At 43.8% G+C, this 22,065-nt stretch overlaps 1 protein-coding gene across 1 annotated transcript; it reads right to left on the bottom strand.

Annotated features, from left to right (window-relative positions):
- Positions 1-15,636: 15,636 nt before the first annotated feature.
- On the bottom strand, positions 15,637-21,670 carry LOC123086009 (probable F-actin-capping protein subunit beta). The gene is made up of 8 exons (XM_044507712.1): positions 21,385-21,670; positions 20,888-20,958; positions 18,459-18,572; positions 18,202-18,284; positions 18,058-18,119; positions 17,840-17,959; positions 17,380-17,475; positions 15,637-15,910 (listed from the first exon to the last, which is right to left on the bottom strand). The coding sequence occupies exons 1-8, from the start codon at positions 21,511-21,513 to the stop codon at positions 15,827-15,829; spliced, it is 759 nt and encodes a 252-aa protein (XP_044363647.1). The 5' UTR covers positions 21,514-21,670; the 3' UTR covers positions 15,637-15,826.
- Between the last annotated feature and the right edge of the window lie 395 nt (positions 21,671-22,065).

Below are 22,065 nucleotides of genomic sequence, written 5' to 3' on the forward strand. Positions count from 1 at the left end.
AGAGGGAGGCTGCTGGGCTCTCCACTCCCTCCAAATTCTTTCATTTATTTAATTTATTATTTATATAAATAAACAATCAACAAAGGGGGGAAATCTAGGGGTTTTTGGTTAGGGATATGAGATATATACCTCGAACCCTGGATTTATGTAGGGTTTGAATAAATTGCTCTGGCATTTTTAGAAGGTAGAAAAATAATTGGAGTTTGAATTATTCTCAAACTTCAATCATTTTTGAACCTGACCAAAACAACTTCGAATGGGATGAAATCTGACAGAGAGGGTGTACGAAAGAGGCAAGATTTATAGGGAAAAGATGAACATTAAAGGAGGAGGAATAAAGTCACTTGCAAAGACATGAAAAAAGAAGGAAGTGAGATGTGACGATGCATGGGTGTGGCTTGAGAGAGATGACACGGAAAAATATGAAGTTGAGTCAGATAAAAGAAGAGTCGAAGAGTAGTGCAATTGTGTTATGGGTGATTCCAAGTTAATGGAATATTTATAATAGCTCCCTAATATCGGGAGGATATGTTATAAAGAGAATCACCATGTGAATTCCCTCGGTTTAAATGGATCGAAGATCCATACAATTTATTTAAAAAGTTATAAGATTAATGATATGATGGCATGATGACATGATGCGATGCAAGAGGTGACATGATGAAATGCAACACGCAAGCAAAAGACATGGCAACGTCAGCGAATAACTGGAAGACACCTGGCATATCGGTCTCGGGGCGTCACAGATGGCGTTTGGTGTCCTGATTGGTAAACATGTTGAGGTCGATCCGGAATCCCTAGAGAAGATTTGCCCGGTGCGTATCAAAGTCTGGTGTGTGGATCTGGTCTATGTTTGTGGCATGCTTGATGCTTTTCCCTCCTCTGATGGTGTTCGGCTGCGGGTTCGAGCCGAGGGTGCTGAGGCGTTCCAGGCCCCTCCTCCCCCACCTCCTCCCAGCTCTGTCAATCCAGATCAGGACAAGCAAGGTGATGGTTTGATGGGTGGGCAAAACCCTAGCGGTGGTACTGATGCTCGCTTCACTCAGTCCGAATGGGATGGCCTGGATCCAGATGAACGCGAGCTTTTCAAGTCCAATGCTCCGGTGAGTGCAGCCCAGAGGAATGGGATGGATGCTCCTACCAAGGGAGGGGTGACCTAGGAGGCTGCATGCCAAGGAAAAAAGTTACCACGGGCACCCCTATCTCGGGGGTTTGTTCCAATCTGCCTGCCCGTCCTTTGTCTCCTACATTCTCTGGGATTGAGGACTTGCCTCCGTCTCCCCCACACCCTGCCGAACCAAGCTTGACCACGAAGAAGAAGAAGACCTCTGTCAGAAAATTCTTGGCCAAGAGTGGGCCCTCCTCGGGCTCAAAGAAATCGATGACGGGCATCTGCCACCATATGGATAAGGACCTGGGGGCTGTGTCTGCTTCCGGCCCCGCCTCGGCCTCTCCCGCGGCTCGCTCCCCTCTGCTCCGCTCTCCTACGTTGACGGCCCGCAAGGGACGGCGCGTTCGGGACTCCGGCGAGTCGGTGGCTCTACGGGCGGAGCGCCGTGCTGCGACCAAGGATCTCCCCCCCCCCATTTATGGTGCCTCCCCCCCCCCCCCCCCTTCCTCACATATTCGTCTTGTTTTGCCTTTGTTTTCGGACAATCATTTGTTGCATATCTTATTGGATGTGGGTGTTTCTTTTGATCGTGGTGCTAGCTCTCCCTCGCTTATTCTTTCGATCATTAGGGCTAATGAGTTGGCTCAAGCGGCCATTGCCAAGGCCAAGGAGGCCGCAGAGGCTGAGGCCACTAGGGTTGTTCCTGGGCAGGCAAATGAGGGGGGGTGGACGATGGTTGTGGCCAGTCTCATCCTCCTCCAGCTAAAAGGGGCACGAACAAACGTTCTAAATCCTGTGTGGCTCCTTGCAGGTCTAGTATTCGCATCAAAAACTTATCTTTCAAATGAAAGCTCTATTCTGGAATATTATAGGTTTTGGCGCTTGGGGGCATCGAGACCAATTTAGGGATGTTGTCCGAGGCGAAAACATTGATATTATAGGGCTTGTGAAAACTTTTAAAGATTCATTTTCCCTTAATGAACTCTCTCCGATTACAGGCATGGATAGATTCAATTGGCACTTTCTTCCTTCCTCTGGGCACTCGGGAGGTATCCTTATTGGTTGCAAACGGGATTTTTTTGATTTTTTTGCTTTTGACCATGGCATTTTCTGAGCAAGTATTGTGGTACACCATCGGCATCTTAACACCTTGTGGGAATTTATGGTGGTTTATGGCCCTGCAGATCATTCGCTTACCTCTCTGTTCCTTGACGAGTTATCTACTAAGATTGAATCATGCATGATTCCTATTGTTATCGGAGGAGACTTTAACCTCCTGTGTACACCCTCTGATAAGAATAATCTCGGCCACTTGCTAATGCGTTTAACGATTTCATCAGTGCATGTGCCATTTGTAGGATCTAGAAGTAGATGTGTCTAGAGGGGGGGTGATTAGACACTTAGTGCTAAAGTTGCAATTTTTAGGCCTTTTTGGTTTGAGTGGAGTTTTAGGCACAATTTCAACATACACAATACATATCAAGCAAGCATGCAAAGAGTGTATGAGCAGCGGAATGTAAAGCATGCAACTTGCAAGAATGTAAGGGGAAGGGTTTGGAGAATTCAAACGCAATTGGAGATACGGATGTTTTTCCCGTGGTTCGGAAAGTTGGTGCTATCCTACATCCACGTTGATGGAGACTTCAACCCACGAAGGGTAACGGTTGCGCGAGTCCACGGAGGGCTCCACCCACAAAGGGTAACGGTTGCGCGAGTCCACGGAGGGCTCCACCCACGAAGGGTCCACGAAGAAGCAACCACCCACAAAGGGTCCACGAAGTATCAACCTTGTCTATCCCACCATGGCCATCGCCCACGAAGGACTTGCCTCACTAGCGGTAGATCTTCACGAAGTAGGCGATCTCCTTGCCCTTACAAACTCCTTGGTTCAACTCCACAATCTTGTCGGAGGCTCCCAAGTAACACCTAGCCAATCTAGGAGACACCACTCTCCAAGAAGTAACAAATGGTGTGTAGGTAATGAACTCCTTGCTCTTGTGCTTCAAATGATAGTCTCCCCAACACTCAACTCTCTCTCATAGGATTTGGATTTTGTGGAAAGAAGATTTGAGTGGAAAGCAACTTGGGGAAAGCTAGAGATCAAGATTCATATGGTAGGAATGGAATATCTTGGCCTCAACACATGAGTAGGTAGTTCTCTCTCAGAACATGTGAGTTGGAAGTGTAGAAGTGTTCTGATGGCTCTCTCCACGAATGAAGAGGAGGTGGAGGGGTATACATAGCATCCACACAAAATCCAACCGTTACACACAGTTTTCCAATCTCGGTGGGACCGAATCAACAAACTCGGTCGGACCGAAAAGGTAAACCTAGTGACCGTTAGAGATTTTCGGTGGGACTGACATGCAACTCGGTAGGACCGATATGGTTAGGGTTTGGGCATAACGTAATCTCGGTGAGACCGATTACACAAACTCGGTGAGACCGATTTTGGTAATTAGCTAACCAGAGAGTTGGTCAGGCAAACTCGGTGGGACCGATTTGCTCTTTCGGTGAGACCGAAAAGTTACAAAAAGGAAACACTGAATTTACATTGCAATCTCGGTGGGACCGATCCGCTCTTTCGGTGAGACCAAAAAGTTACGAAAGGGAAACAGAGAGTTTGCAATCCCATCTCGGTGAGACCGAGATCCCTATCGGTAGAACTGAATTGCTAGGGTTTGGCAGTGGCTTATGACAAGTGAAACTCGGTGGCGTCGGATAGAAAGAATCGGTATGACCGAGTTTGGCTTAGGGTTTAGGTCATATGAGGATATGGGAAAGTAGTTGAGGGTTTTGGAGCATATCACTAAGCACATGAAGCAAGAGGCTCATTAAGAAACACCTCATCCCTCCTTGATAGTATTGGCTTTTCCTAAAGACTCAATGTGATCTTGGATCACTAAAATATAAAATGAAGAGTCTTGAGCTTTTGAGCTTGAGCCAATCCTTTGTCCTTAGCATCTTGAAGGAGTTCCCACAACCTTTAGTCCATGCCACTCCATTGTTGAACTTATTCGAAACATGCTAGATAGAAATGTTAGTCCAACAAGAGATATGTTGTCATCAATTATCAAAACCACCTAGGGAGCACTTGTGCTTTCAATCTCCCCCTTTTTGGTAATTGATGACAACATACATCAAAGCTTTAGATAAAGATATAAAGAACAGCAAGTAAAGCTTTGGAAGGACATGTAACAAGCATAGGCTCCCCCTACATGTATGCACTCATGTAAATATGAAATATAGAGGCATGTGAGAGCATAACCATGACAGAGTAGGCAATGTGTTACATGTATCTTGGCCATATGCATCAGAGCAAAAGATTATCAAGGAAAATACCTTCATGTTCATGAGTCCTTCTTGCAAACAGTATGTACATAAGCAAGAACTCCTCATACTCATGATTTTGATGCATATACTTACCTTGTGGTCTTGAGTTGGCTTAGGATGGAATGAACCTGCACAAACAAAGCTAGATAACACAGGTACATCCACTAGCCAGAGCAAACAAAAGAAACCACAAGAATACCAAGACTGGGGTGACATGTAGAGAGTGAGTACAAGGTACCACATTGGATTCAACATGTCCCCAAGAATAAAGATATGCAATGAATTTGACTGATTTCTTTCCCTTAGGTGTCTTGCTCCCCCTGAATCTTACATGGGATATTGGGAGAAGATAGGGAACAGAAAATCAGAGCTGAAAGATATAAATGGATAGAACTTAATGCAAATACATGTCTTTCCCCCCAAAAGGCATGTGACATCTCTCCTCTTGAACATCAAGCATCTGGGATCCTTGAGTATTCTCTCCCCCTGGAAATCTCTTTCTCCTACAAGCTTTGATGTGATCGCTCTCTCCCCCTTTGACATCAATTTCCAAGAAGGGCTTTCTGGAATCCGTCGTATAGGTTTGGTCCTTGAGACTCAGCACAAAGCAATGGATAAAACTGTGATGCTTGTAGAGGACAAGATTCATTTAGTAGAGCTGGATCAGAAGAAATATAGAACAAGTGGCAAACTTTTTTCCTGTTCGAAGTCGATGGCACCGAGTGGTATGTTTTGGTGGCACCGAAAAGATTCGGTTGGACCGAAAATTACAAGTCGGTGAAACCGAGTTCACACAGAGAAAAACACTTGTCACCTCAGCTCACTAGACATGTAGGATCTCATAAAGATTTGCAATGAATTACCTGAAGGATTTGCAAGGAATTAAATGCAGAAAATGCAGAACAAAAACAAAGAGAAAAGAGAAGAAATTGAAAGATCTAGATGAAGTTTTTTTTTGAAAAAGAGAAAGAAACTAAACATGCATGAGACAAATGCAATAACACAGAAAAGAACACAAAAGAACTTCATCTAGAGTTGGGCGGTGACATAGTCACCTATGTTAGAGTATATTGACTTAGGAGTCAAGTGAGAACACTTGATCATAGGTCATACTCATCGTTTAAGCTCAAAATGGGGTTACCATTTTTCGTTTAAGCATCTTGATGTATTCACATCTTGTTGAGTTGCTTTGACTCATGTCTTGGAGTAAAGCTTCTCTAAGATGGAATAACATACCTTGGGTGGTGGTGTGGTTCTTGCTCATGTAGTTGAACTTGTGTGGGTGCTCAAGGTTGATGTAGCTCATCAAGAGTTGGGAGCACCACTTGGAGTTTGAGTTCATCTACCTACATGGGTTAGTTCTTGCAAGGAAGAGCACTTGTGTATACAAAAATGACAATCATGAAGCTCAACATAGAATTTGTCAAAGGATATGTTTGAATGGTTTTGTGCTTCCTTGTCTTCAACCACCATTGTGTAGAGTAGTGATGTAGAGATTGCTCAAGATGTGAGTGAGTAGCAATCTCATGGAATTAGATTCAACCAAGCGCCTACATGGGTTAGACAACATGCAAGGTGCAAATATATCCAAGACATAAGATAGTTATCATAAGAGATATATCATGGATTAGTCATAAGCTCATGTCTTGCATGTATCCAATGGAGTTTCTACTCCAAGTTCGAAGCATCAATGATGTTCAATTCTCCTCTCAACATGCAGAACACTTTCTCATCAAGTGGTTTAGTAAATATATCCGCTAATAGCTTATCGGTGCGAACGTGGTTAAGATTAATGTCACCCTTAGCAACATGATCTCAAATGAAATGATGACGAACTTCAATATGCTTAGTTCGAGAATGTTGTACAGGATTATGACCAATTTTGATAGCACTTTCATTGTCACAAAGCAGTGGAACATGTTTCACATAAATCCCATAATCTTTAAGAGTTTGGGCCATCCAAAGTAATTGAGCACAACATGAACCAGCGGCAATGTATTCCGCTTTGGCGGTGGATAAGGATACCGAGTTTTGTTTCTTGGAAGACCAAGACACAAGAGATCTACTAAGAAATTGACAAGTACCCGAAGTGGACTTTCTATCAACCTTGTCTCCGGCATAATCCGAGTCGGAATAGCCAACAAGATCAAAAGAAGACCTCTTAGGATACCAAATGCCAAAATTTGGTGTATGGATTAAATATCTCACTATCCTTTTCACAGCCTTAAGATGACATTCTTTAGGAGCAGCTTGATATCGTGCACACATGCACACACTTAGCATAATATCGGGACGTGAAGCACATAGGTATAACAATGAACCAATCATAGAGCGATAAACCTTTTGATCAACCGGTTCACCATCTTTGGTCAAATCATTATGTCCACTAGTAGGCATGGGTGTAGACATACCTTTGCATTCTTGCATATTGAACTTCTTGAATAAGTTCTTGGTGTACTTTGTTTGAGAGACAAATGTACCTTCCTTAGTTTGCTTGATTTGCAAACCGAGAAAGAATTTGAGTTCACTCATCATAGACATCTCAAACTTCTCTGACATTAGCTTTCCAAACTTTTCACTAAAGAGAGGGTTAGTAGAACCAAATATGATATCATCGACATAAATTTGGCATACAAATAGTTCTCCATTAACCCTTTTAGTAAAAAGAGTAGAATCAATTTTACCAATTTCAAAACCACTTGTAGTAAGGAACTTGGTCAAGCATTTATACCATGCTCTAGGAGCTTGTTTAAGACCATAAAGAGCTTTGTGAAGTTTGTAAACATGATTTGGTTTCTTAGGATTGATAAAGCCGGGAGGTTGTTTGACATAAACTTCCTCCTCTATTTCACCATTTAGAAAAGCACTTTTAATGTCCATTTGGTACAAGGTGATATTATGGTGATTAGCATAGGCAAGTAAGATGCGAATGGACTCAAGTCTAGCAACGGGAGCATATGTCTCACCATAGTCCATACCTTCGACTTGTGTGTACCCTTGGGCGACAAGACGTGCTTTGTTGTGAACCACTTGTCCATCTTCATCTTGCTTGTTGCGAAACACCCATTTGGTACCAATGATGTTGTGGTTGTTGTCGGGCTTCTCAACCAATGTCCAAACTTGGTTTCTCTCAAAATTGTGTAGCTCTTCATGCATAGCATTTATCCAATCCGGATCTTCCAATGCTTCTTCAACCTTCATAGGTTCAATGCTAGAGATGAATGAATAGTTTTCACAAAAGTTGGCTAAACGAGTTTTTGAGCGAGTGATTCTCCCGGTTTGTATATCATTGAGGATTTGCTCGACGGGATGATCTTTGGCAATTCTTGCTCGAACTCGTGAGAGCTTTTGCTTGGGTCTTCGTTGAACATCTTCTTCATCTTGTTCTTCTTCTTGGCCTTCTTCATTGTTGACGTCGTCGTTCTCTTGTCGTGGTGGAGAAAGAGGTTGTTGATGTTCGTCTTGATGCATTTCCTTGTCTTCTTCATCTTGGTGTGTCCCACTTGTGGATGCTTCCGTGTCGATTCTTGGTTCACCTTGTCGTGAAGTAGAAACTTCCACTTGGACGGATGAAGTACTCTCCTTCACCTCCGTTGGACGAATTTTGTCAATGGACAAGTCTTGGATTGCTTCTGAAGGGTCTTTGTCTCCTACATCAATTGGCAATTGCTCTACTTGCGAGCCATTAGATTCATCAAACTTCACATCTACCGTCTCTTCAACCTTTCGGGTGAAATTGTTGTAGACACGGTAAGTGTGAGAGTTTGAGCCATAACCAAGTAGAAAACCTTCATGAGATTTAGGAGCAAACTTTGAACGACGATGCTTATCAAGAATGTAGCACTTTGAGCCGAATACTCGAAAGTATCCAACTTGGGGTTTGTTACCGGTGAGAAGCTCGTATGCCGTCTTGCCAAGTAGCTTGTGAAGATATAAGCGATTTGTTGCATGACAAGCTGTCTCAACCGCTTCTGCCCAAAAGTGCTTCGGCGTCTTGTATTCATCAAGCATCGTTCTTGCCATTTCGATGAACGTCCGGTTCTTCCTCTCAACGACTCCATTTTGTTGAGGTGTGTACGTAGCCGAGAACTCGTGTGAAATCCCTTCTTCGTCAAGAAAGGTGTCCACATTTGCGTTCTTGAACTCCGTTCCGTTGTCACTCCGAACCTTCTTGATCTTCACGTCAAACTGATTTTGGGCCTTCCTAGCGAAGCTTTTGAAGATCTTCTGGACCTGCGACTTGTCATTAAGAAAGAACACCCACGTAAATCTTGAAAAATCATCAACTATAACTAGACCAAAAGAATTTCCACCGAAACTCTTGTAGGCATTGGGACCAAAAAGATCCATATGAAGTAGCTCGAGTGGCCTCCTTGTGGTCATGATGTTCTTCACGGGATGTCTTCCTCCAACCTGTTTACCTGCTTGACAAGCACTGCAAAGTCTATCCTTATCAAATATGACATCGTTAACTCCAAGGATATGATTTCCTTTAATAAGCTTGGCAAGGTTTCTCATGCCAACGTGACCTAGTCGTCTATGCCACAACCAACCTTTTGAGGATTTAGCAACAAAGAAAGTTTTAGGTTGTGCCTTTTTAGAGAAATCGACAATGTAAAGATCACCTCTTCGCATACTTGTAAAGACCATTTTATGATTGTCTCGACGAAATACTTGGCAATCTACCTCATTAAATAGGACATTCAAACCGAAATCAGCAAGTCTAGATACTGAAAGTAAGTTGTAGCCAAGAGATTCAACGAGCATGACATTTTGAATGGAACTATCATGTGAGATGGCCACCTTACCAAGGCCAACCACTTTACCCTTTGAATTATCACCAAAGGTGACATATTTTCGAGGGCCGTCATTTTCAGCAAGCTCACGAAACATCTCTTCATCTCCGGTCATATGATCAGTACATCCACTATCAAGAACCCATTCCTTTCCTCCTGATTCATATCCCCGAAGATTTGCCATAAGACCAAAATGTCTCATTGCATCATCAAGATCGAAGTCACTATCATCATCATCATAGTATCCATGTTCATCATGATCTTGTGACTCATCATTTCCTAGAGAGGGTAATTCATTAGATAAATGATCATCAAAGTGGTCACTTTTATGAATTCTTATAGCTTCGAATATGATATCACTAATGATTCCAACATCTCCTTTAGCATGCTTAAGATTGGTAAGTTCAAATAGACAATTACCAAAACTAGGATCACTAGAGTTCATCTTACTCAAGGCAATAGATTTATGGAGAATTTCATCCAAAGTTTTCAAGGAATGATCGGGAAATCGTCCCTCAAGAAATTTCCATATAGTATAGGCACAATTAAGAGTAGGCAAACTAGCAATAAAATTTTTGGGCAATCCTCTAATGATGAGCTCAACAGTTCTAAGATTGCGAATCATGTCAATATCTTAATCTAGGGTAGGATGCAAAGGATCAATATGAGGTGCACAAGGACTAGCAATATACTTGTTCAAATGATATTGATTGAAGATTACAAGCATCTCATTTTTCCACTCATGAAAATACTCTCCATCAAGAATAGGCACTCTATGTCTAAGACTCCCTAAAGTAGACACATCCATCTTCCTCCAATGGTGATTAAACCAAGGCAATGGAGACCAAAGCTCTGATACCACTTGTAGGATTTAGAAGTAGATGTGTCTAGAGGGGGGGTGATTAGACACTTAGTGCTAAAGTTGCAATTTTTAGGCCTTTTTGGTTTGAGTGGAGTTTTAGGCACAATTTCAACATACACAATACATATCAAGCAAGCATGCAAAGAGTGTATGAGCAGCGGAATATAAAGCATGCAACTTGCAAGAATGTAAGGGGAAGGGTTTGGAGAATTCAAACGCAATTGGAGACACGGATGTTTTTCCCGTGGTCCGGATAGGTGGTGCTATCCTACATCCACGTTGATGGAGACTTTAACCCACGAAGGGTAACGGTTGCGCGAGTCCACGGAGGGCTCCACCCACAAAGGGTAACGATTGCGCGAGTCCACGGAGGGCTCCACCCACGAAGGGTCCACGAAGAAGCAACCACCCACAAAGGGTCCACGAAGTTGCAACCTTTTCTATCCCACCATGGCCATCGCCCACGAAGGACTTGCCTCACTAGCGGTAGATCTTCACGAAGTAGGCGATCTCCTTTCCCTTACAAACTCCTTGGTTCAACTCCACAATCTTGTCGGAGGCTCCCAAGTAACACCTAGCCAATCTAGGAGACACCACTCTCCAAGAAGTAACAAATGGTGTGTAGGTAATGAACTCCTTGCTCTTGTGCTCCAAATGATAGTCTCCCCAACACTCAACTCTCTCTCATAGGATTTGGATTTTGTGGAAAGAATATTTGAGTGGAAAGCAACTTGGGGAAAGCTAGAGATCAAGATTCATATGGTAGGAATGGAATATCTTGGCCTCAACACATGAGTAGGTAGTTCTCTCTCAGAACATGTGAGTTGGAAGTGTAGAAGTGTTCTGATGGCTCTCTCCACGAATGAAGATGAGGTGGAGGGGTATATATAGCCTCCACACATAATCCAACCGTTACACACAGTTTTCCAATCTCAGTGGGACCGAATCAACAAACTCGGTCGGACCGAAAAGGTAAACCTAGTGACCGTTAGAGATTTTCGGTGGGACTGACATGCAACTCGGTAGGACCGATATGGTTAGGGTTTGGGTATAACGTAATCTCGGTGATACCGATTACACAAACTCGGTGAGACCGATTTTGGTAATTAGCTAACCAGAGAGTTGGTCAGGCAAACTCGGTGGGACCGATTTGCTCTTTCGGTGAGACCGAAAAGTTACAAAAAGGAAACATTGAATTTACATTGCAATCTCGGTGGGACCGATCCGCTCTTTCGGTGAGACCGAAAAGTTACGAAAGGGAAACAGAGAGTTTGCAATCCCATCTTGGTGAGACCGAGATCCCTATCGGTAGAACCGAATTGCTGGGGTTTGGCAGTGGCTTATGACAAGTGAAACTCAGTGGCGCCGGATAGAAAGAATCGGTATGACCGAGTTTGGCTTAGGGTTTAGGTCATATGAGGATATGGGAAAGTAGTTGAGGGTTTTGGAGCATATCACTAAGCACATGAAGCAAGAGGCTCATTAAGCAACACCTCATCCCTCCTTGATAGTATTGGCTTTTCCTAAAGATTCGATGTGATCTTGGATCACTAAAATATAAAATGAAGAGTCTTGAGCTTTTGAGCTTGAGCCAATCCTTTGTCCTTAGCATCTTGAAGGAGTTCCCACAACCTTTAGTCCATGCCACTCCATTGTTGAACTTATCTGAAACATGCTAGATAGAAATGTTAGTCCAACAAGAGATATGTTGTCATCAATTATCAAAACCACCTAGGGAGCACTTGTGCTTTCACCATTCGCGAGCTTCCTCGGGTGGGAGCTCGCTTCACCTGGTCTAATCATCAGATTAATCCGGTCCAGTCGGTGCTGGATCGGGCTTTCATTTGCCCTGGCTGGGATTCTCTATTTCCTCGTGCTTATCTGAAAGCTAAACCTGCAGTGGGTTCTGACCATGCGCCCCTCATCCTTGATTTTGGCCTCAATCTTCCTATGGCCTCTTCGCGCTTTCAATTCGATGCCTCTTGGCTTCTTGTGGAGGGATTCATTCCCATGCTGGCTTCTAAGATCTCACTTCTACTCTCCCCCTCCCCACATTCCTTTGGCCCCATGGATGATTGGCACAAGTGCTCTTGCGAGTTGAGGAAGTTTCTTAGGGGCTGGTCTTGCAATAGGGCTGCGGAGGTACGCAGGGAGAAAAATTCCTTAGAAAATCAAATCTCGAGCCTGGACCTTACTGCTGACTCGATTGGCCTCTCTGACCACGACTGGTCTATCATATATAACCTAGAAGCCGCGCTGATGCAGTTGCATCAGCAGGCAGAAATTTATTGGCATCATCGTGGTACCCTTAACTGGACCCTTAAAGGTGATTCTCCTACGGCCTACTTCTTTGCTATTGCTAATGGGAGAAGAGAAGGTGTTTCATCGATAGCCTCATCATTAATGGTGCTAGATGCTCGAATCAATCCCAGATTATTGCACATGTCGTGGATTTCTTCTCCTCTCTCCTGGGGGCCAAACAGGAAAGTGGCCTCTCTATCTTGCCCTCTTTGTGGGATAATGCTAATAGGATTTTGGCTGATGAGAATGATGCGCTAATGGTTCCTTTGTCTGATAAGGAGATCTGGGAGGTCATAAACTCTGCTAACCCAAATCCTGCCTCTGGCCCGGATGGGTTTTCTATCCCCTTGTTTAGGAAGTTATGGCCACAGCTACGCCGGTTGGTGTGTCAAATTATTTAGGGTTTCTGCCTAGGCACGGTGGATATCTCGCGCCTGAACTACGCGGTTATTACTCTTATCCCTAAAGTAAAAGGAGCGGAGCGCATATCCTAGTTCAGACATGTCGCTCTTATTAATAATTTTGCTAAATTTCCGGCTACGGGCTTTGCCACTCGCCTTACTTCTATAGCTCACATAACTATTAGGCCTTTCCAACCTGCTTTCATTAAAGGTCGTTTTATCCTTGATGGGATCATGTGTCTCCATGAGATTGTGCACGGTCTGAAGATTTGTAAATCTAAAGCTGTAATTCTAAAGTTAGACTTTGAGAAAGCTTACGACTCGGTTGGCTGGCCTTTTTTGAGAAAGGTGCTTCTAGCAAAAGGCTTTGATGGGGCTTATGTCCATTGGATCATGCAGTTGGTCTCGAGGGGCCATACTGTGGTCTCTGTTAATGGCTAGGTCAGTAATTACTTTGCCAATGGTAGGGGCCTTCGGCAAGGTGACCCTGCGTCTCCTATCTTGTTCAACTTTGTTGCGGATGCTTTATCTCATATATTATCTAGAGCAACCTCTCAAGGCCACATCTCTCCTGTCATCTCACATCTTGTTCCGGAAGGGGTCACTGATCTTCAATATGCAGATGATACTATCATTATGGTCGACCTAAATGATTCTTGTATTGCCCACCTCAAGTTCATTCGGTTTTGTTTCGAAGCCTTGTCGGGACTTAAAATTAACTTCTCTAAGAGTGACGTCATTGTTACCGGTGTGGATGACACCAAAGCCTTAAGGGTGGCCCACCTCCTCAACTGCAAGTTGGGATCCTTTCCCTTTAAATACTTGGGCCTCCCTATTTCCCCTGATCTGCTTTATGCGAAAGAATTTGCGCCAGCTGTAGCTAAAGTGGACAACAGGGTCCTTCCTTTGTGAGGCAGATATAATACTAATGCTGGGAAAGTAGCGCTGATCAACGCTTGCCTATCCTCCTTACCAATGTTTCTCATGGGCTTTTATTTGCTTCGACAAACATAGAGGGGCATTTTATTGGAACGCTGCAGATAATAAGCGGAAATACAGATTTGTCAGGTGGAAACTTATGTGTAGACCCAAAAACCTTGGGGGGTTGAGCATTATTAACACTGCCATTATGAATAAGTATCTTCTGATTAAATGGTGATGGAAAATCATGACTACAGGTATGGGATCCTTATGGTACTCGATCCTCAAAGCTAAGTACTTCCCTCTCTCTAGTCCTTTGTTTGCCTCTGCCCGAGGAGGATCCCAATTCTGGTGGGATTTGGTTAAAGTTAGACCTCTATTTTTTATCATGTTAAGTTTGTGGTTGGAGATGGCTCCTCTGTTCGCTTTTGGCTTGATTAGTGGTGTGGAGACTCACCTCTCTCCGTGAGCTTCCCCACTCTATTCTCTTATTGCCCTAACCCAAGTATCTCTATTGCCGAGCTTTCGGTTAATAATTGGGACCTGGCTTTCCGGTGTTCCTTATCTCCCGTAGAGCTTGAAGACTGGCAAAGACTCTCTGCTCTCTTCCCCCCGCTCTCGGAGAACGTGGACTCGGTAGTCTCGCCCCATACCTCGTCTGGTCGCTTTTCGGTTAAGTCTCTATATTCTAAGCTCGTTGGTGGCACTCCCACCAACAGATTTTCTCAGGTCCGGCGGGCCTGCATCCCTCCTAAAATCAAGATATTCCTCTAGCAATCTTTTAGAGGGCGTTTGCCCGCAGCGGACCAAATTCGTAAGAGGAACGGCCCTGGATCAGAATTATGCGCCCTTTGTGGTGCTCTGGAGGATATGAATCATATCTTTTTTCATTGTGTTTTGGCCAAGCTGGTTTGGAGTTGTGTTAGATCGTGGCTACAGGTCACATGGGATCCCTTGTCTTTCTCTAGGCTCCGGGTCCTTGCCCGGTCGTTGAATGGTGTTACTAAAAGGGTCTTTTGTGTAGGACTTGGAGTGGTTTGTTGGGCCTGTGAACGACTAGAAACAAGTTTACCATTAAGCATGTTTTTCCTGCTAAGCCTGCTGACCGCTTATTTAAATCTTGTATCCTCTTGCAGCAATGGAGATCATTGACTAAGACGGAGGACCATGATGCTCTTGATCTGATGATTTCTAAAGTGCCGGCCTCGACGTCTTCCCTTTCCAAACAGGAGCATGTTGCTTAGCTGTTTTTTGCGTTGCTTGGACTAGTTGCTAGCAGCTAGGTCGTATCCTTCTCTCCGGCCTACGTGCCGTGTACTGGCCTAGGAGCCATGTATCTTAACTTCAGGTGATCCCTTGTTTGAGGCGTACTTTCGTTTTCTTGTTTGGTTGGTTGATTGTGTTGGTTGAAACTTTGTCTGGTGGCTTTATCTATAAAGTTGGACGCATGCTTTTTCTCTAAAAAAGTTACTCCCTCCTTCCATCTATATAAGGTCTAATGTGTTTTTCAAGACGGCCTTTGACTATTGACAAGATTAATAATACATAAGGTCTAATGTGTTTTTCAAGACGGTCTTTGACTATTGACAAGATTAATAGTACATGACATGCATAATGTGAAAATTATATCATTGAAATCTCCTTTCACATACGAATTTGACGACGTGCTTTGTGTAAGTTGCAAGTCATATATTGTTGCTCTAACATTTGGTCAAAGTTAGCCTCGAAAAACGCATTAGACCCTATATAGATGAAAGGAGGGAGTATCACATAAAAAGTTATCACATAACAAGGTCTAGGGCCTCTAAAACAAGTTCCAGGACCTCCGGTGCTATTAGTTCTAATATTACTTGTGGCAAAGTTGGTCATGAATCAAACAGGCCCGAAATAGCTTAAATTTAGGCAATAATATGTAGAACTGACAGGATTTTACTAAGATATATATTTCGCAGCCGGCATCGATTGCAATACCCAGTTCGTCATCACACGTCAAAGGACAAGAAAACTCTGTTGTGATTAAATACAGATACAGATGCGGAAAGTGATATGACACTAGAGATAAAACGCCATGTTAAATTGGCATTGCTATCAATTTATCTGATCAGCTGTCGGGTAGTCTCATGTTAAGTACTTCAGGCGGTGGCCTAAGAGTGCAAACCATTTCCCTGGTTTTCCCAAAATAGACCTGCAGTCAAGGCAATGCGTCGTCGTTTTAGATAAAAAAAAGATCTCGCTAGATAAAAGAATAAAAAATATATATGATTATTGAACTGATGCGCTAGCCAAGTTTCTCAAAAATCCGAACATATAGAAATAACGAGGCAACATATTTTAACACTCCCTCTCACGTCTATGATGTGGACGTACAGGAAGATCTTAGACGTGGGGTTGAGATTAGATCATAAGGGCAACTCCAACGCTAGACCCAAAACGGGCCTCTGCACCCAACGGCGCTGCTCCATTTCTGCTCCATTTCGTGATGTCCGCCCTCGACATTTCTTCAAACACCTGGCAGGCGTGGACGCCGCCGCCGGCAGCACCCTGCTGTGCTCGGCCTGCATGCACCCATCATGCGTCTGCACACACACACACACACACACGAAGCATGCTGTGGCGGCGCCCAGCGTGCGGTAGCACACGCCGCGGCACGCACGTGCCTAGCGCGCAGCACACGCACAGGGCTCCGATGGCCTGGCTCGGCGGCTCTCCTGCTGCTGCGGCATGAGCTCGTGCGCGCCCGACAGCCACCTGGCAGCTTGCCGCCTCGCCCTGATACCGTGCCCGCACTCTGCTCGTCGCGCCATGCCATGCCCCGCAGCTGTCGCCGCCGCCTCGAGCTCGTGCGCGCCATCACCGCGCCCCGCCTCGAGCCCGCAGCCGCGCCACGCAGCGCCCGCCGTCGCCCCCTCCGCCCTGCAGCGCAGCGCTCGCCGCTGCACCCACCGCCATTCCCCACAATGCCCGCCGTCGCACCCGCAGCCGCGCCCGCCGCCGTGCCCCACCGCGCTCGCCGTCGCGCCCGCAGCGCCGGCTGCCGTGCCCCGCCGCGCCGGCCGTCGCAGTCGCATCCCGCACTGCTGCGGCACCTCGCGGGTGTCCCGCGCTGCAGCTCCTCGCCGGCACCCCGCGTCATCCGCAGCTCCTCACCGCCGTCCCGCGCTGCTGCTCCTCGCCGGCGTCTTGTGCTTTTCCTCGGCGTCCCGCAGCTTCCTGGGTGGGTGGGTGGGTGGGCGACGGCATGGTTGATGAGGGGGGAGAAAAGAGGAGAGAGGGTGACAGGTGGGCCAGACTCCGGACGAAGAGGACGTGAGACGTCTGTTTTCTATCCGCCTCGGCCCCAAACCCAGACCAAGTTTGGTATGGAGATGGAGCAGAACGGACACGAACGGGACAAAAAATAGAGATGGGGTCCTGCGTTGGGACGTCTCGTTTGTCCGTTTACCCCCAAACAGACAGAAGCGGACGATTTGGGGCCGTGCGTTGGAGTTGCCCTAACTATTTTTATATTAAATAGTGTGTTGGCCAGGATTTGGTCCCAAGACCTTATGGCTCTGATACTATATTGAACTGATGCGCTAGCCAAGTTTCTCAAAAGTCCGAACTGATAGAAATGACTGACTAGGCAACATATTTTAACAGTGACGAAGCTGAGACCTGGTCCAGTGAATTTCTCAGCTTGCCCTCCATCTCTTCTATCATTTTCCCCATGTTAACCAGATGCCCATCTGCCACAGCGAGAGTCATGCTCATCTGAAAACACCAACACACAGACAGCTTAGCAAGCAGTTTCTAATCAACGAAAATCAAATTCCTGCCTAGCTAGCTAAAACAGATAGCCTTGGCCATCCATCCAGCACAGTTAGGCCTCAATATCCCCAAACCAAAAACCAGTGGCGCCATTTAGAACCTAGAATTACAGATAGGCATACTGGTTTACTGCTAGATTGTAATGTTGACAGACAATTGATCTACAACAAGTACAGTTTATGTTGATGACAGAATCGAATCTGTTCTGTTAATACACACATCAACAGTTGTGGAAAGCGGCGATGCAAGACATGCATATATCTCACATAGCACCTTCCGTTGATATGAAGAGGGAGGAATGGATAACCTGCCGCCTAATTGATCCGGACAAGTTGAAAGTTCCCGATTGCTTGTTATCTGTTGTCAATGACAGCATAACAGTGCTGTTCAAGCAGTAATGTGCTGCTCCTTCCTCTTCAGGACCAACCTATTGCAGTACATGGACATTCATTTGTCAAATCATGAGGTAACATAAGACAACAGCAAAATAATTGACAACTTCATGGACAGTGTATCTTGAGCCACCTGGATAACATGAATAGCATCCCACGAACCTATTTGCATATAACTTCTTTTCCCTTGTCCATCTGGAACCACAAAATGAAATAAATGATAATAAAATAGACTATGTGGTTAGCTAATAAGATGAGATCAAGCATTCAAACAGACCTTTCTTTATTAAGAAGCATGCAATGAAACTCTCGTCTTCATCCTCCCAAATGTACACAGATGAGATCCCACCTTCATAGTACCTAATTGCCAACAGAAGGTCGAATTACATGCTTTAGCCTTCACCTACTATATATATTAACACCTGTATGCCGGATAGTGTAATCTTCTACTACAAGTGATAACATTCCGTCATGCTGCATGTGCTTAGTACATTACTGCATAAAAAGGTCAAGTAAATAAAATATGAATCTTACTGATCACGATAGACAGAGAAAACCTCATTTGCCTCGACTTCAAGATTCCTCATCTCTTCTGAGGGAACTGTCCCATCTTCTAAAGGAGGCTCATATATGTTTGACCAAGGTGATCTGAAAGGCAACTCAATATCAACAAATGAGAAACAAATTTGAATTAAGAACGGGAATCACATCCACTAATTCAACTTTTTGCACTAATTTTCTCGATGCATTTACTTATTGGATCATTTGGTTTGTTTGGCAAGGCTAACGCTTGATAATTTACAGTCATGGAAAGTGGAACTGAACAAAGTTTCATTGGAATATACTGTAGCGATATATCAATGTAAGCAAGATTATATCAGGCAGTGCAATAAAAGAAGATAACTGTAGCAAATATACTGTAGCGATATACTCCCTCCGGTCTTTTTTAGTCTGCATATAAGTTTTGCCCTAAGTCAAAGTATCTCTACTTTGACCAAACTTATACAAAAAAGTATCAACATTCACAATGCCAAATCAATATTTTTAGATTCATTATAAAATGTAAGTTTCGCAATATATATATTTGGTATTGTAGATGTTGATATTTCTTAATATAAATTTGGTCAAACTTTGCAAAGTTTTGCTTGATAGAAAACTAATACGCGGAGTAAAAAGGACAGGAGGGAGTATCAATGTAAGTAAGATTATATCAGGCAGTGCAACAAAAGAAGACAATTATAGCGATGTACGGTGTGAAATACCAACCACCTAATCCTAGGTCCCTCCAAGGCATCCTTTCACTTTTTCCTTTCTCGTTTTGATTCATTTATCATGTATTCTTACACAATTCATCTGCACTAACATTATTTTCTTGCTCTCTTATGCAGCCAAATCACCAAAAATATCAGCTCTTCATTTTGTTATCAACGCAGCATAGCTTCATTTATGGCCATTGGATCTAGCGGTATAGTGCAGCCTTCTTCAGTATCTCCCAACCATTCCATTCTAGTCACGTTTCCGCTGCCATCTCAGCTTCTCCTTCCTCTTTTGTCTCAACCCAAATGATTAGAACCCATCTGTAGCCAAAAATCAACCCATACTCGTTGCTTTTCTCGCTAACTAATGCTCCAAACCACATGCATGAGCAATCGTGTGTGTTTGTGCTTTGAATTCTCCCATTCGCTTAAAATCTCCTAATCAATCTTCGCCATGGGTCCCCCTTCATCTGTTTCTACAGCAGCAACTGCTCTGTCTCCTCCACATTCTTTTTTTCTATGGCTCCAGTACGAGAGAGACTCGTTCACCATGTTCTTCCACTGCAGCCACACAGCCATATGAACAGCATCATAAAGGCCAGCCTCTATTTCATGAACTTCTCTTCCTTTATATTTTTTCCATGTTCCCAATGTTTGTTTCCTTCCCTTCTATGTTTGTATCTCACAGAAGCTCAGTTTGCTTTACTTTTAGTGGCGACACATTACTGCAACCTACAGATGGGCCAAGGGTGAAAGACTCTGCAAATAACGTACAGTGTGTACTCTACGAGATATGATATTCTTCTTCCCTTTTTCTCATCTGCTTTTTCTGTTTCTGTTCTGTTGTTCACTTCTTGTCCTGCTTTCTCAATGTTGCAGAAGATTTAATAATACAAAAGTACCAATGATACAGTGTGGGGCCTATGCATAAATTGATTCATTTATCTGACAAAAGATTATGTTATTTGTGATACTGTTAATATGAAAGTAGTGAATACACCGGCAAAAAGAAAGTAGTGAATACTTTTATATAGCATTTCAATGCAATAAACCACCCTATGACGCTAGTAGAGTATGCATGTGTTGTGTTTGATACAACGTCTTCCTCACTTCCTTAAAAAGCTTGCATTGCTCAATTTGGTCTCTTTGCAGAAAGCAGTTAATTGATCTGATAGGGCGATGTATCATGTCGTGGTATGATTTATGAGCATGCGGTCAGGGTTGAATACCATCATAGCTTGTCATCTCAATGAAGTGCTATATGCAGTTGTTGTGTTTGGCTAGAATGTCTCCCCTTGCAATATGCCATCTTACAGGATTTTTTTTTACCATTCTAATTATTTATTTGTTTGATGATTCATGAGTTCTTTTCCTGTCCATCCAGAAAATGATTGTGCATTGGAGAAATGTGATGTGGGCAGCCGCTTTCACCTACAACAGTGTGGTTGTGGAGACCAAACAGTTTTACAAATTTTAGATTATGTTACCTGATGACTAACTTTTAGATACGTTGTATGTTGTGTCTACTATCTTCTTCAAAGGCTAATGCTATCATCTTACCAGCCTTTAACGTTATATAGTCTAGAAATTCCCGCAGCAATATGTGGTGTGTCACCTAGTTCATAGGATGATTTCTTCCCGCAATGCATATGATTATAGAGAGCATAAGTAAAATGGAAATCAGGGAGGTATCAAGGGTTTGCTGACCGATAGGAATCGGTGTCGCGGTTATACTCGCAAAGAATGTATTCCTTATTGTTCTCCTTATCCATGCAAACCTGCAATGTTTACAACGTTCAGAAGAAAAGAAGGGGGAAAAGAATGAGAAACACTAAATGGAATGAAATCAATTGCTTCTATGTTAGAACATTGAAAAAGAAAACATCGCCTAAAACAACCTTTAGCGAGGTTGGTTAGAGCCACTCGAGTAACATATCCAGTGGTGCAAGTTCGATTCAAGCACCTAAACGTACTGTAGAATGCAATAGTCATTTTACTCGACTTCATCCAATGACGCAAAAGAGGGGCGTGCCATAAACCTAAAGGAGGTGGATTTCTTGTCTAAATTCAACACATGAAAGGAATCGATGACAGCATGCCCGCTGAGCAATTACAGGGGAATGTTTTCGACGCAGTTTAACACCTATCCGAATCAGTGAGCTAGAAGTGGTGTAAACGCGGAGCAAGAAACGGCGGTTGCCTACCTGGAGCCGGAGGTCGACCTGGGAGAGGAGGTCGAGGGAGTGGTCGGGGAGGAGGGAGAGCAGCGCGTTGAGCGCCGTCTCGGTGCTCCCCGGCGGCATCCGCCGCATCAGATCCATCGCCGCCTCCATGTAGCCTCCCCACCCTCTTCTTGGATCCAACCCCTCTCTGCTTCTTACTCTCCGTTTCTTGTGCTTGTCCTTTTTTTTTGAAGGATTTTTCTTGTGCTTGTCCTAATTCAGTTCCCCATGCCTGTTTCCTTTTCTTTTTCTCCTTTCCCCCTTCCGTTTCATTTTTTGAAGCTCGTGACCGAAAATGCCGAATGGAGACCGAGCTCCGTGGAAGTCCTAATTTTGAAAATAAAATTCAAATTTTTTGGTTTCACAAAATTCTGAAAAAGGTATACATATATCTAGAGGCATAATGTAGATGTATGTAAATTTTTAGGTCAGAATGAAAGCTAAAAAAAGCAAATCTAGAGCTTTTAGCATATTAGTCAATGTGTACGTGCAATGCACGTTAATTTGGAAGTATATTAAGTGCATGCGGATATTAGATAGGATATTATTTACGTATTATTATGTGATTAGCATTATATTTGACATGAAATTAACTGCATGCTAAATGTGTTGAACGCTCGACATTGAAGCAGTCTAAGTCGTTGGATTGACATGATTTGATGG

This window comes from Triticum aestivum, chromosome 4A (genome assembly GCF_018294505.1).
Source record: "Triticum aestivum cultivar Chinese Spring chromosome 4A, IWGSC CS RefSeq v2.1, whole genome shotgun sequence".
Taxonomy (NCBI): Eukaryota; Viridiplantae; Streptophyta; class Magnoliopsida; order Poales; family Poaceae; genus Triticum; species Triticum aestivum.

Coding starts and splice junctions, on each gene's coding strand:
- LOC123086009 (XM_044507712.1), bottom strand. CDS start 21,513: ATGGAGGCGGCGATGGATCTGATGCGGCGGATGCCGCCGGGGAGCACC. Junction 18,285..18,458: donor TTCTCTGTCTATCGTGATCA/GTAAGATTCATA, acceptor GTTGGCAATTAG/GTACTATGAAGGTGGGATCT. Junction 17,476..17,839: donor CCGGATCAATTAGGCGGCAG/GTTATCCATTCC, acceptor TGGTGTTTTCAG/ATGAGCATGACTCTCGCTGT.